This window comes from Rhinopithecus roxellana, chromosome 16 (assembly GCF_007565055.1).
Source record: "Rhinopithecus roxellana isolate Shanxi Qingling chromosome 16, ASM756505v1, whole genome shotgun sequence".
NCBI classification, from domain to species: Eukaryota; Metazoa; Chordata; class Mammalia; order Primates; family Cercopithecidae; genus Rhinopithecus; species Rhinopithecus roxellana.
The window spans coordinates 41,836,385-41,851,133 of record NC_044564.1 but is presented as its reverse complement, the minus strand read 5'-3'; the positions used below and the strand labels follow the sequence as shown (position 1 = coordinate 41,851,133).

The 14,749-nt window shown below is 46.2% G+C and overlaps 1 protein-coding gene across 1 annotated transcript in view; it reads right to left on the bottom strand.

Annotated features, from left to right (window-relative positions):
• GNA14 (G protein subunit alpha 14) overlaps nt 1-14,529 on the bottom strand; it is a 223,004-nt gene extending 208,475 nt beyond the window's left edge. The window contains exon 1 of the mRNA XM_010364457.2: nt 13,681-14,529. Within this exon, the coding sequence (XP_010362759.1) occupies nt 13,681-13,804 (124 nt within the window). The 5' untranslated portion in view covers nt 13,805-14,529. The remainder of the gene's footprint in view (nt 1-13,680) is intronic.
• Between the last annotated feature and the right edge of the window lie 220 nt (nt 14,530-14,749).

Here is a 14,749-nt window from a genome sequence, read left to right as displayed (position 1 = left end):
CTTAGCAAAATTCAGGCAAAGGCACCACCAGCCACAGAGGTTTCCAGACAGAAAAACAATACCCCAGAGATCCCGTAACAGTCATGTATTTCTCCATTTAGCAAACGTTATGAAACACCCAGGCACTATACAAGATGCTGAGGATTCTCACGTCACAATAGTCTCTACACTCATAAAACTTAGAGGCTAGCAGAGAAGGATGGTAAGTACAATTTCAAACTAGGATAAGCACTATTTTTAAAAAGAAACGTAGAAGGTGCTATGGGAGAAATATTCTGAGGAACTTAGTTTGTACTGGGGAGTCAGCAAAGGCTTCCAGGAGGAAGAGATATTTAAGATGCATCTCAAAATGAGTATCTGTTCACTAGAAGACCAGCAGAAACGAGTGTTGTAGGCAGACAGATTGGCATGTGCAGAGGCCTAAGTAGGATGAGTCTGGCCCACTGAAGATTCTAAAAGATGGTCCTGTGGCCAAAACTAAGTAATCATGGAGAATAATGGCAGAGGGTCATTAGGGGACAGATAGAGGGTCTCACAGGCCATGCACAGATTTAAATTTGCACCCAAGACATAGAAAGGTTCTGAACAGAAAAACAATCCAATTTACATGTTAAAAGGTCACTCTGGCTAGCAGAGTGAAGAGTGAATTTGGGGCTAGGGAATGGTAGATACATTTAGCAATTCAGATAGGAGATGGGGGAGAACAGAATGGCAGAGAGGATGGCAAGAAGTGGGCACAGCAGAGATTTGCCCCCATGGGGTAGATTTGGGTGAGCTGTCTGGCTCTGGGAGACAGAAGCAGAACTGTGATTAAGAACCAAGGCTCTGGCGTCAGACCACCTGGATTCAAACCTGGCACCACTCTGGCCAGTGAATCTTGCCATGGGATAGGCCTCAATTTTCCCATCTGTAGAATGGATAGGATACTACTGCCTCTACCTCAAACATGATGAGGAATAAACAAAATCACTCATTAAAGTACCTAGAATAATGACTGAATGTATAAATGTTACACTTTAATATTGCCTTTTCCATTATTAGTGTTAGGTATAACATAAAAAGAATGAAAAAAGACCCTGGATTCTGGTAAGTAAAGTGTTTCAGAGTAAAGCAACAGTAAAGAACAATTTACAAATTTCTCAACTGTAGTTTTGGTTACCTATCAAAATCTTACCATGTATAGTTACTAGGAAAAGTCTTTTTGAAAATACAAGACAATGGGCTGGCTCATGCCTATAATCTTCAGTGCTATGGGAGGCTGAGGCAGGAGGATTGCTTGAGGCCAGCAGTTCAAGACCAGCCTGGGCAACACAGGGAGACATTTTCTCTACAATAAATACATAGAAAGAAAGAAAGAAAGATAGATAGATAGATAGAGCAAGCTGGGCATATTGATGCACCTGTAGTCCCAGCTACTCAGGAGGCTGAAGTGGGAGGATCCCTTGAACCCAAAAGTTTGAGACAGAAGTTGATCACACCACCGCACTCCAGCCTAGGCAAAAGAGTGAGACCCTGTCTCACAAATACAAAGGGAGGGAGGGAGGGAGGGAGGGAGGGAGGGAGGAAGGAAGGAAGGAAGGAAGGAAGGAAGGAAGGAAGGAAGGGAGGGAGGGAGGGAGGGAGGGAGGGAGGGAGGGAGGGAGGGAGGGAGGTCACATGGTAAGAGAGGAAGCAAGAGAGGTGGGGAAGTGCCAGGCTCTTTTGAACAACCAGCTCTCTCAAGAATTAATAGAGTGAGAACTCACTCCCAAGAGAGGGCACTAATCTGTTCTTGAGGGATCCAATCCCACGACCTTAACACCTCACAGGAGGTCCCACCTCCAACACTGGGGATCGAATTTCAACATGAGATTTGAAGGAGATGAACATTCAAACCACAGCACCAGCCGATGTTCCACGGAGAGTGAATTTTCAATGAGAAGACTGATATATGATGGCTCTTACTAGAATATGGTTCCTCAGCACAACTAAGTTCATTAATAGAAATATAACTACCTAATGGTTTTTAGCCATAAGATCATTGCAGTTTTTAGAAGCACAACTTTTTGAAGAGTACATGCAAGTAGAAGGATCTATGCAAACATGATCATTTGCTACTTTTTGAAATAATTCTTGCCAAGGTAAAACATACATAGGTGCTTGCTCTTCCTCTATTGTCCACCAGCCTGTCACCTTGGGACAAATGCAAAAAGACCCCTACAAATTACCCAGCTTAGCCCTTAAAGTCCCTTCATCAAATTGATGAGGGAGAGATTTCTTCACCTGCAAGCAACAACGCATTCCCTAGACAGATTAGTCTCAGGTGCATCCTGGAAGTCTGCTGAAAGCCCAGTGTGACAATCAGAGGCTGACCAGCTCCTGAGTTCCAGGCCAGTGCCATAAAACAGAGGTTCTCAAACTTGAGTGTGTATTAGGATCACCTGGAGAGCTTATTAAACTGCAGATTGCTGGCTCCACTCCAGAAGTTCTGCTTCACACAGCTAAGATGGGGAGTTAAGAGTCTGCATTTCTAACAAGGTCCCAGGAGGTGCTGATGCCAATGCTGCAGATCCTGGGAACACACTTTAAGAACCACCGTAGAAAACATCTGATGACAGAATTTCAAAGACCCCAGAGGTCATCTGGTCCAACCTTTTCATTTTACAGGTAAGGACCCTGGGGTTCAGAGGAAATGTCTTGCTCCTGGTCATACACCCAATAACTCAGAGCCTCCCCTCACCAAAAAAAGAAACTTGGTTCCCAGAGCCTAAACATACTGCTTATCTCATGATGCCAAGTTCTGGCCACACATCAGGTCGCCACTCTGAGAAGGAGCGCCAGCAGGGTCTTCATGCTGTTGAGTGTCTTCTGCACATACCCTTCTGGGATGTACATGGTAGTTCCGTCAGGACCTCACAATGGTAGATGAATGACCTGAGCCCAGATAGCAGATTTGGCAGTGCAATGGGCACTACTTCTTGGATCTGGGGAAAGGGGAGGTGGGAGAAGAGCTATGGACTCAAAACACGTTTACTGGTGGTGTTTACAGCTCCTGGAGTACTAACTTCTTGAAGAAAAAAATAGTTCCCATTATGAGGTACTGGGTTATGAACTAATCAGATTTCTGCTGGCTTGAACTTTCAACTTCCTAAGTTTTACCACTTTTCACTGTTCTTTGCTATTAATTTCCTTTCTGTTCCACAATTCCAAGAATATCAGTCTCCTTTACCTTGACTCTTGCTGTAATGGACTCTTTAAACCTAAGAAGCACACACTGAAAAAGGAAAAAAACAGGAAACCTGGCCCTGAAACCTGCAGTGGCCATTAATTGAGTAGATATTGACCTCACCTTATCCATCAACTTCAGAGAAAATTTAAATTTTGCACAATTCAAACCACATATGGAATGAATTTCTGTATCCTATCAGCAACCTCATAAGTAACTTTCTTAAGTATATTTTAACTTATCTATTCTATTGTTAAAATTGTTGAGCTGGGTGCAGTGGCTTATGCCTATAATTCCAATGATGCTAGAGACTGAGGTAAGAGGGTCGCTTGATACTAGGAGTTCAAAACCAGCCTGGGCAATAGCAAGACCCCATCTCCCAAGAAATATTTAAAACTTAGCCGGCTGTGGTGGCATGCCTGTAGTCCCAGCTACTCGGGAGGTGGAGGTGGAAGGATTGCTTGAGCCCAGGAGGTCAAGGCTTTAGTAAACCATGAAAAGAAAAATTGTTTTTGTTGTTAATACTGAGTACCAGGAGGAGGCATATCACATAGGTAATACTTTTGTGTTCATATTCTAGAAAACTTTAGCTTTTATTGCCACTGTCTGGTTTTATATGTGCAAGTTTATTCTGAAAAAATACTGGAAGATCAATATATTAAATATCAAATGTAGTCTTATAATGAAGTAATTAACAGGACTCTGATCAAGAGCACTTGCTTGTTCTGTAACATGGGTATATCAATATGTATTCATGGAAGAATATTTCATATTTGATAGTCAACTAGCCTGTCTCATTTCAGATTGGTCAAGTATCATTCTGCCTTTCAGTGCTCACACTGTACCATCCAGTCATTGTTGAAACATTGCACCAGGCACAAAACTGGTTCAGGTGCCAGGATACAGGAACAAGACAGCACAGCCCCACTCTCACGGAGCTTGCAATCTATTGGGGGGCAGACAAGCCAACAAGTAAGCAAATAAGAGTATCAGGTAAATTCCAAGATAACCGCTATGAAGAAATAAAGCCAAGTTATAGAACCAGACAACTAAGAGTAAATGGTGCAAGGACAATTTCAGGTAGTATGATCTGGAAAGGCCTTGTCAAGAGAAGAACTTTTGAGCCGAGACGTGAAGATAAGGAATAAACAGCCATGTACATGGAACAAGAGTGGGGAACAGAAAAGAATGTTCCAGGCAGAAAAAAGAGCAAGCTTAAAGACCCAGAGGTAACAAATGTTGCGTCTGAAGAACACAAAGAAGGTGAGTGTGGCTTCAGCCCAGCGAACCAGTGGGAGAATGACCCTGTGTACATTCTGAGAAGTAGGAAGGCATTTGGCATTTATTCCAAGTGTAAGTAAAAGACACTGAATTTAAGGAAGGTAATAATACAATCTAAGTTTTTAAATGGACCAAAGAAGGGCAAATGTGGGGTGGGAAATCAAGAGGACATTGCAATAACGCAGGTGAATTGCAGCTTTGGATAGGGGAAGAAGGGGTGAGATTTGGCAAATGTTTAACACCAGAGACAATGCTGGCAGATGGGCTGTGAGAGTTTCCTGGGATAATAGGATACATGTGTGAAATTTTCATAGCCCTGTAGAATAAAGGCATGATTTTAAAAAACAAATTCAAGAAATTAACTGGAGCAATATTAAATACATCTTAATATTTAAAGACATCTGCCTCCTTTTCATGATTCCATTGTCTGAAAGCTTACATTTAGTTTTTCTTTGAGTCTGCCTTTACCAATCCATTTAGGTAAAGCTATTTTATGGAAAATCTCACATTTTTGTTGTGGATCTCTGTAATTTGGGGCTGCCCAGCATCTGAGCACTTATCTTCTGGGGGAAGGTTTTCAAGAAAGGTAGGAGGCAGCAGCCCACCCCCTTTCCCTATGGTAGAAAGCTAAGGCTGGCAGAATTTTATTTAACAAACACCTAAAATAAATAGCACTGACGATGTGCCAGGCACTAACCTAAACGCTCTAAAAATGACGACTCATTTAATTCTCATAATAGTATCTACCTCATTGGGTTTTTATTCCCCTTTAACAGACCAAGAAACTAACGTACATTCAAGGATGAACACTGCTTATCAGTGGAAGAGCCTATATTTTAAACCCAGCAAGGCTGGCTCCAAGGAACATTCTCCTAACCGCGATGTCACACTGCCTCTCCCCAACAATGTGGTAGTTCAGCACAATCAGACAGATGGAGGTTTTGAAAAGTGATACCAGGGTGCAGAAGATGGTCACAGGTGATTTGCAGCTCTGCTGTGAATGTAAGTGTCGAGCAGCAGCAGTGACTGGCAGGGTGGTGGAGTCCACTGACTGTGTCCTTAACAGCCTTGTCTGGTACTAGTGTTTGCTATGTCCAGAGTCCTTTAAATCCTGCCCTTTTGCTGAGCCTCCTCTCCAATTTCCATTAATTCTATTTCCTGCTTCCACTCTAATAAATTACTCTGCTTACATGGTCTACAATCAAGAATCTTGGCCAGTATGGCTAATTTACCCATCAGCAGAGAGCCAGTCTTCATAATGAATGTGAGGGCTCTGGCAGAGGCTTTTGTGGTCCCCTCCAACTTTAGAGCCCTTGGATTCGCACTAGTCTATTTTCTTCCTCTAACAGTATTTGCAGCTGGGGCTACCTGGCTCACAGGGATCCCAGTCCCCGGCCATCTGCACTCAGGTGATAGTCATGTCCATGATGCACGTCCCCTGGCCAGAACTGATTGATCCAGGAGTGCACCCTGATGCCACAACCTGGCTAAAGGTTGGCGGAGAGGGCTCTCAAGCTTGGAAGGGGATGGAGTCAAGTCCTGTTGATGGCTATGCCTAGAGAAGAGTCCCCTAACCCAACTGCCCTGGCACTTGCTCTTTCTCTATTATTCAAATCCTCTTTGAATTCCATGAGACGCCCTGGTGACAATCCTTCTGATAAATTATTGTCTCCTCTTTAAATTTCAACCGTCTTTAGTATCATAGCTTTGCTGCAATAATTCACTGAAAATCCCTCTCCTACTCCCCAATATCATGACCTCCCTTCATATAGCCCTACAGATGGGAGTTGTTACAGTGGTATTTCCCCCTTGTGGTTTAAGTATCATGGGAAATGAGAAAGCAAAAGATGACATAGGCTAGAAGGCATCTTTTAAAAAGAAAAACAAAAAAGACCATTTGAGGATTAAGACTTTATTTACATTGCTTTTTGCCAAACTCCACTGTCAGATTTTTCCACTTTATATCTGCCCACTGCTTAAGACTTATTAAAGCCTCAAAAATTTCATCCTCTAATGACATGATTTAGCACCTTGATTCTTTTGGTATGTGGATACTGTACTAGTAATTGATCTGAATTAGGGACTTGATAGCTTTGTTTCAAATGGCTTAAACATTTTTAAAAAAGATCCAGTTCTCCACTAAAAGGAACCACAGCCCCTCTGAGAAATGGCTGAGTTCTTCCCCAGCTGCAGAAGAATTGGTACAAGATGAGCCTGGGGCATGTTGTTATGCCAGAAAACAATGAAATGCTCAAAAAAAAAAAAAAAAATGACGGAGGCATGTCACAGTGACAAAGTAGTCAGCTTGAAGAGGATCTCATTGCACAAATCGGATACAATTAGAGCACCAAAATGATTAAGAACAGTAATGAAGTAAAAACCATTGAGGGAAAAAAACCTAGGGATTCATGAATTTGCATGGGGGGAAGGGAGGGAGGGGAGGGAGGGGGGGGAGGGAGGGAGGGGAGGGAGGGGGAGGGAGGGAGGGAGGGGAGGGAGGGGGGAGGGAGGGAGGGGAGGGAGAGGGGAGGGAGGGGGAGGGAGGGAGGGAGGGGAGGGAGGGGAGGGAGGGGAGGGAGGGGGGAGGGGGGAGGGGGAGGGGGGAGGGGGGAGGGAGGGGAGGGGGAGGGAGGGGAGGGGGGAGGGAGGAGGGAGGAGGGAGGGGAGGGAGGAGAGAGGGGAGGGAGGAGAGAGGGGAGGGAGGAGAGAGGGGAGGGAGGAGAGAGGGGAGGGAGGAGAGAGGGAGGAGGAAGGAAGGGCAAAGGTAAGGCTGTTGCAGTAGAATGTCAAGTGCCAACTGGTAAATGTGGAGAGTGCTGGAGTTGGAAAATCATTCTGCAGAGACCGTATCATAGATTGGATCAGGTGGAAACCATCAATGACTCCTAAATTTTGATAAGAAGCAGGGTATTTACATGACCTTATAAAGTGTCACTCCACAAAATTATGATACAGTGGATAAAACAGACAACATCTTAACCAGGTCATCAGAGTTATCACCACCACAGAGGGGCAGATGGACATGGTGTGCCTCCAGATGCCACCCCCGAGAAGGACACAACAGCACGTATCCAGTGTTCCAGCCAGAAAAGCACAATTGTAATCTCTAATTGTAAGAAAATCACCAGTTAAATCCCAAATGAGAAACCATCTGTTAAAAAAGGGAGAGGAGACTGTATTTTTCAAAAATTCAAATCGTAGAAGCAATGACTTTGTGGAAAAGTTCAGATTAAAGAAACTAAAAGGATACGAGAACCAAATGCAATCCCTGAGCCTCCCCTGGACCCTGTACTGGAGGTGGGGGAACACCACTAAGGACGTTACTGGGTCAACCTACAAAACTGGGATATGTATAATAGACTGGACACAAATATTGCATCAAAGTGCAATGTACTGACATTTCCTAAGTGTACTGCGCTTATGTAAGAGATTACCCCTGTTTTCAGAAAAACACACTGAAGTGTTTAGGGGAAAAAAGGCCACAATACATATAATTTACCCTCAAACATTGCCAAGGGAAGAGGGCATACCTGTGTTGTTTGTGCTATCCTTATTCCTGCAAATTCTTTATAAATTTTAAATCAGTTCCAAATAAAAAGTAAAAAAAAAAAGAAAAAAAAGAGTGACTGCAAAGGCACAAGGAACTTTCTGGGATGATGGAAGTGTTTCTAGATTATGATCATACATTTGTCAAAACTCAAAGTGTACATTTCAGGCTGCTGACTTACTGTATTCAATAAAGATGATTTGCAAAGGTGCAAAGGGTAAAAGTCCAGTATTTCAAAAGATTCTATATTCCTTTAAAAGTAGACAGAAGAAGGGGTACGTGCATTTGCCTCTCGAAAGGCCTCAGGAACTGCTGTGTTATGGACGGAAGCAAGCTATCTGGTGAGATTGGTTTGCTCCAGCCAGGATGAACAGAAGCCACAGACAACCACACAATCCTCCTTTCTGAAGCATATTATGGCAAAAAAGCAAGTATTTTTGTATTAATGTCTATTTTAGAGTGAACACAATACTCCCATAACTGGTTAAAATAAAACACAGGCCAGGCACTGTGGCTCATGCCTGTAATCCCAGCACTTTGGGAGGCTGAGGCAGGCGGATCACTCGAAGTCAGGAGTTTGAGATCAGCCTGGCCAACATGGTGAAACCCTGTCTCTACTTAAAAAAAAAAAAAAAAAAAATTAAAAAATTAGCTGGGCATGGTAGTGGATGCTTATAATCCCAGCTACTTGTGAGGCTGAGGCAGAGGTTCCAGTGAGCTGTGATCATGCCACTGCATTCCAGCCTGGGCAACAGAGCATGACTGTCTCAAAAACAAACAAAAAATAAAACAAAACACAAAAACTCAATGAAATCTGGCCCCCAAGGGATCCTTCATATGATCCCAGATCCTTAGAACACCATTTACTATCCTCAGAAATTTCCCTAGATGGTGAATAGAGTTTTTGCATGTCTCTCCCAAGCCCCCACGCACAGACAATAGTTTGCATCTTACCCTCCCCATAGTTCAGGGCCCACTCAGATGATGCCTCCTCCAGAGGCTCCCTCTTTACACTCTGCCTGTTCCACCTCTTAATCTAAGCTTTTATGGCCATCTTCCTCATAACAACTATTTGTGAACTATCCTTCTCCAACTCAGCCCTTGGGAAGGAATCCCTGCACTGTGGCTGGCACCTTGGAAAAGGATGTTGCATTGAACTAAGCTCAGATAAAGGAACGTGGGCATATTTACCATTTCATTCCTTTTCTCCTTCACAGAGTGGGAATTCACAGAGTGGGAAGGTGTTGTCATTTTCTTTCTTTCTTTTCTTTTTTTTTCCCTGAGACAGAGTTTTGCTCTTGTTGCCCAGGCTGGAGTGCAATGGCACAAACTCGGCTCACTGCAACCTCTGCCTCCCAGGTTCAAGCAATTCTCTTGCCTCAACCTCCTGAGAAGCTGGGATTACAGGCATGTGCCACCATGCCCGGCTAATTTTGTATTTTTAGTAGAGACGGGGGTTTCTCCATGTTGGTCAGGCTGGTCTCGAACTCCCGACCTCAGGTGATCCACCCGCCTCAGCCTCCCAAAGTGCTGGGATTACAGGGTGAGCCACTGCACCCAGCCAGTGTTGTCATTTTCTATGTTGAAACTCACATTATTTGCACCATTTTCTGGAATGGACTTCCTGCCCAGGAACATGATAGCTAATTCTAAAATGGGATCTTGTTATAACCAATCCAGTAAAACTTTTTGGGACCAGATTTTCAACTTTTTGGTGTAAGTAGGAAGAGAGATTTTAAGCTCAGAAAACACTAAGGGAAACTCAAAGCAAAACATTTCTATTAAAGCACTACCAGAACAATTTATATAAACTTCTATGCAACCCACAGTTGGTCAACTAAAAATGGAAAACGACACCTCTCTAGGACCTGAAGATACTCAAAAACAGAGTGATGATAGCTGACACTGAGCACTCACTGCCATCCAAAGCCTGGAGAAGTCAGTCCACAGCTAAGACACTATAGGGCTAGGGTTCAAACCCAGGCAGACTGGCCTAAGAATCTACATTTTTTATCTCTACACTATTGTTTCTGGCTGAATTTAGTCCTCCCGCCAAAGCTTACACGTTGAAATCCCAACCACTAGTACCTCAGAATGTAACCGTATTTGAAGATAATGTCTTTAAAGAGGTGATTAAAATGAGTGGAGCCCTAATACAATAGGTGTCCTTATGAAAGGAAGTGGCCCGGCTCACACCTGTAATCCCAACACTTTGAGAAGCTGAGGCAGAGGGATAATTTGAGCCCAGGAGTTTGAGATCAGCCTAGGCAACAAAAGCTAAGAAAAAGAAAAATAAGCCCAGCATGGTGGCTCACACCTGTAATCCCAATTACTAGGGAGGCTGAGGTGGGAAGACTGCTTGAGTCCAGGAGGTCAAGGCTGTAGGAAGCTGTGACTGTACTACTGAACTCCAACCTAAAGAGTGTCAAAAAAAAAAAAAAAGAAAGAAAGAAAAAGAAAAAGACAGGGATGTGCATGCCCAGAAGAAAGGCCATGTGAGGCCACAGGGAGAAGGCAGCTGTCTGCAAGCCAAGGAAAGAGGCCTCCAGAAAAACCAAACCTGCCAAGCCAACACCTTGCTCTTAGACTTCCAGCTCCACAACTGTGAGAAAATTAATTTCCTTTGCTTAAGCCTCCCAAGTCTGTGGTATTTTGTTATGGCAGCCCTAGCAAACTAATTCAGCCAGTATCTGTTAAATACCAATTCCTCTTCCTTCCAGAGAGCTCCAAGGTGAGGTCTGCATCCAGAATTAAAACACTCAACCCAATTAACAAGCCATACTTCACCAATCTGCATTTAACAGGAAAATCAATAAAAGATCTCATTTTCCCTTATTTAATAGCTATTGTCCTGACACTTTCTCCCTATGCTGATCAGTACTCACCAATGTTCTTATCAGAACTTTTTTGTCCTACTTTTACGCAAGGAACTGAAATTTCTTTCTACTAAATTCAACCATCTCCTTTATTTTCTCCATCTCTTTCTGATGAGAAGGCGTCACACCAACATCTTGCAATTATTAGCCTTAACCAAACAACAGCTTTTATCTTTCCCTGGTAGACACTAACCCATGCTTTTATTAAGCAGAAACAGGATACTGCACTTCGGATACATCCTAAAATCATTTTGTTGCAAAAGCATGCTTCATTTTGAAAGAGACGGTGGCTTTGGAGGTCATCCCATGCTCCACAAAAGGATTCCAAACTCTCATTTGCAAAGTGGGGTTTTTAACTGAGACACCTGAACAGTGGATGCTCTAATCCACCTACCAGAGAGATGGGTGAATTTTTCACTCAAATTGCATGACTTCAGACAAAACAGTGCCTACCCTCCCCTAAAATTCCTCTCTCCTCTGAGTCACTGGCTCTTCCTTGAGAAGAAATGGAGCTGTGCCCCAGGACTGTACAGATTGAAATAAATCAGAGGTTTTGAAGTCCATCCTTGGAGTTCTGAACAGCTCCATGTGGTTTGGAAACTGGATTTTTCACAGGAAAGTTTTCACTAAGGGGATGTACTAGTCACAACTCGGCAAGATGAAAATGGGGGTGTTCAGAGGTCAGACAGTGCCGCAAGGCGGTAGGAGGAGGACTGGAGCAAGGGCCTGGGGAAATGAAGACCCTGGGTCACCCTGATTAATGTGACTTTCAGGCAAACAATTTACCTACAGACATTCCTCCCCTATTTTGTGTGTCAATGCAAGCATTTTACATCAAACAAACAGGCTTATTACCAGTACAGTATGGCTCAGCTGACTGCACAATTTTTCAAAGCGAGAGCCAGTGTTTGTCAAGCTCCTGGTATATTCTGAACACTGTACTTCATATGTTGACACAAATCAAAGCATTGCAAAATGAAATAGGGTTCACCCTGCCCTTAAAAAAAGTACATATGCAACTAAACCCCTCTGGTTTGTGGGGTTCACGGCAAAAGTATAAAACCCCCCCTCCTAGTTATTTTCTAGTGTTAATCAAGCTAGCAAACTCATGTATTCCTCCTCCCTTGACAAAAGTAGCTTTATAGCAGCCTAGAAGGCCAGGGACAACTTAGAATTTTCAGACCCTTCAGAGTTATGGGCCAGACACAGAAATAGCAGACCTGGCCAATGAACAGAGCCCCTTCCCTTCCCCACCCAAGCTCCCTCTCTCCTAGGGGGGCCTCTTGGGCACCCACGAGGACTCCCTCCTCTCCTATCCAGTCCACATTTCCAAACTCTTTTATGCCCCAGCAAACAGCTGCCCCTTTGTGAGCTGTCCAGGGATCAGGTCTGCCCTTTCTAGGGCTCAGGCCTTGGAAGTTGATATGGGGCCCTTTGGGCTGGGTATTCCATCCAAGTCTTGGGAGGGAGGGGGCAGCATGATCTCTGGGTAGCCAGCCCTCTTGGACCTACAGACTTCCAGGTCTATGGGGAGGGGCACACCCCCTGCAACCCCCAGAAGGCCAGATTGGGCCCTTTAAACCCAGGGGATAAGGGTAAGGGGGTTCTTCCGCCCAGGTCTGAAGGCCGTACTGGCTGAGAGCCTTCTCTATACTACACTCACTAGATCAACTTTTTCTTTCCTTGAAGCTTTCTGGGAGGGTGACACCTATACAAGGAATAAAGATGAATAAACAGACAGATGATATAAAAGAAGATTCCTGTTCATAAGGGACGAAAGAAAAAAGTTGAAATCTTTGTGGAAAAATTGACAGCCGATACCATGGTCTGAAAGAAAAGGTAAAATATTCCTCAAACAGCAAATGTGTTGACAGAGTTCTAGAAAGTCTGAGGAGGTGGGATCCTTGCCTCATGGCGTAACTTGGGCAAACCTTCAACTGTTTTCTTTCTGTGTTTGAAAGTGGATGTCCTACCCAGACCTTGCAGAGAGACCAAAAGAGCTGGATGAAGACCTGCCAGAGGCACCAGGGCAGCCAACCTAAATCCTAAGGCGTGGACACACTGAGTCAAGATGAGCAAGGGAGGTTTAGGTCTGCTGCAAACACAAAGGCCTGGCCAAAGGGACCCATGGGGGGCAGGCGTAGGAGCTCAGGGTCAGAGGAGCAGCAATGGCATGGGCTTCACCCCCCCAGCTGACCTAGCATCGATTTTGCCTTTTCTCAATCGGGCAAGTTGGTCAGTTCTCCAGGCCTCCATGTTTTAATTCTCTAGAATAGAGATACCACCTGCCCGCATCACGAGGTGATGATGCCCCTAAGAACTTAGCACGGTCTGGCGCATGGTAAATTCTCAAGATGCTTCATCTAGAACTGAAAGCGAGCGGGTCAGAGCTAGCCCTGAACCCAAGATGTGGGTCACCATAGACCCCAAGCTGGGTGTGCTGCGGGCGGAGGAGTGGAGGGGGTTTTGGGGAGAGGAGCACACCGAAACACATAGGGTACAGCGGTCAAGAGGTCAAGTAATACAGGTCCCTGTCCCGTTTGGGGGCAGGGGAAGGGGGTGCTTTTTCATGTCGCCCAGCCAGAGATGTAAAGAACAGACGCCCTAAGGCCCCAAGTTGCTGGCATCCGTGAGCTCCAAGGTGGAGGAGGAGAAAGCCGTCCTGCACTCCGCTGGGCTCCAGGGACGCGCGGGTCCGGGCCAGTAGAACGGCCGGGAAGGCTCGGGAGGGGAACGCCCGGCTCGCGGGGATCGGAGACGCAGCCACTCACCCAGCAGCAGCAGCTTGAGCTCGCGGCGCGCGTCCTTCTTGTCCCGACGAAGCTGCCGCTCGATCTCCGCACTGATGCGCTGCGACTCCTTCTCCTCCGCGGACAGGCAGCAGCAGCCGGCCATGGTGGGCTCAGCTCAGCACCCGACGGGGCGACGCGGCCCCGAACACTCGAATCTTCGGCCCGACCACTCACCCGGCCAGCACGCGACGGGCACAGGGGTGTGGAAAGACTGGGGGCGATTTGAGCTTTGGAGTAACAGGCCTGGACCTCCGAGGCTCAATTCCCCCTCGAAAGTCGGCTCTGAGGCGGGGGCGAATCCCGAGTGCTGGGAACGCTCGAGTGCACCCCGGATCCGGGCTCAGCCTGCCCCACTCGCGTTCTGGGGAGGAGGAGGGCGAGTCGAGAAGTTGGGAGCGATGCTGGCCCCGGGGAAGATGCGAGCTCCCCTTGGCACAGGAGCCGAACAGCAGTCAGGGGGCGCAGACGACAGTTGGAACGTCGGTGCTCCGGGGGGAGTAGGATCTCCTGGGCCTAGGGGTGTCCCCAGGCGGGAGGTAGGCGCGGAGTGGGTTGGAGGCAAAGGACCTGGCTGGCCTTTGCCTGGAAAGTTCTGAAAACCTCAGCAGTGACCGCAGACTAAGACCAAGTGGAAAGGTTCCCGCTAGCGCTTGTGGCTCTAAGTGGCAGGAGGAGGCGGAGCATCTCGAACCTGCAGCCCTGGCGTCTGCTGGACTTGGCCTTCTAGGCACCCCAAGCCGAAGGCGCCTGGAAGTGAAAGGGGACCAGCAGGGGGCGCGGATCAGGGGGTGGGAGCTGGCTTCTCAGGGAGCAGCCCCCACACTTGCCTCCCTGGCTGTGGCGTCCCGGCCGAAGTTTGCTGTAACCTGCGCGCTCTGGCAGCCAGGCCCCGGGTTCCGACAGGTGAGTGAGTTTCGCCAACTCACTGGCTCGGAGAAGGCGGCAGCAGGCTGGAAGAGGAGCGGCGCCAAGCGTCTGCTACGAGACGCAAAGCCCAGAGGTCTCTACCTGGACCTGAATTGGAAGCTTGCCCACCAGCTTCACCACC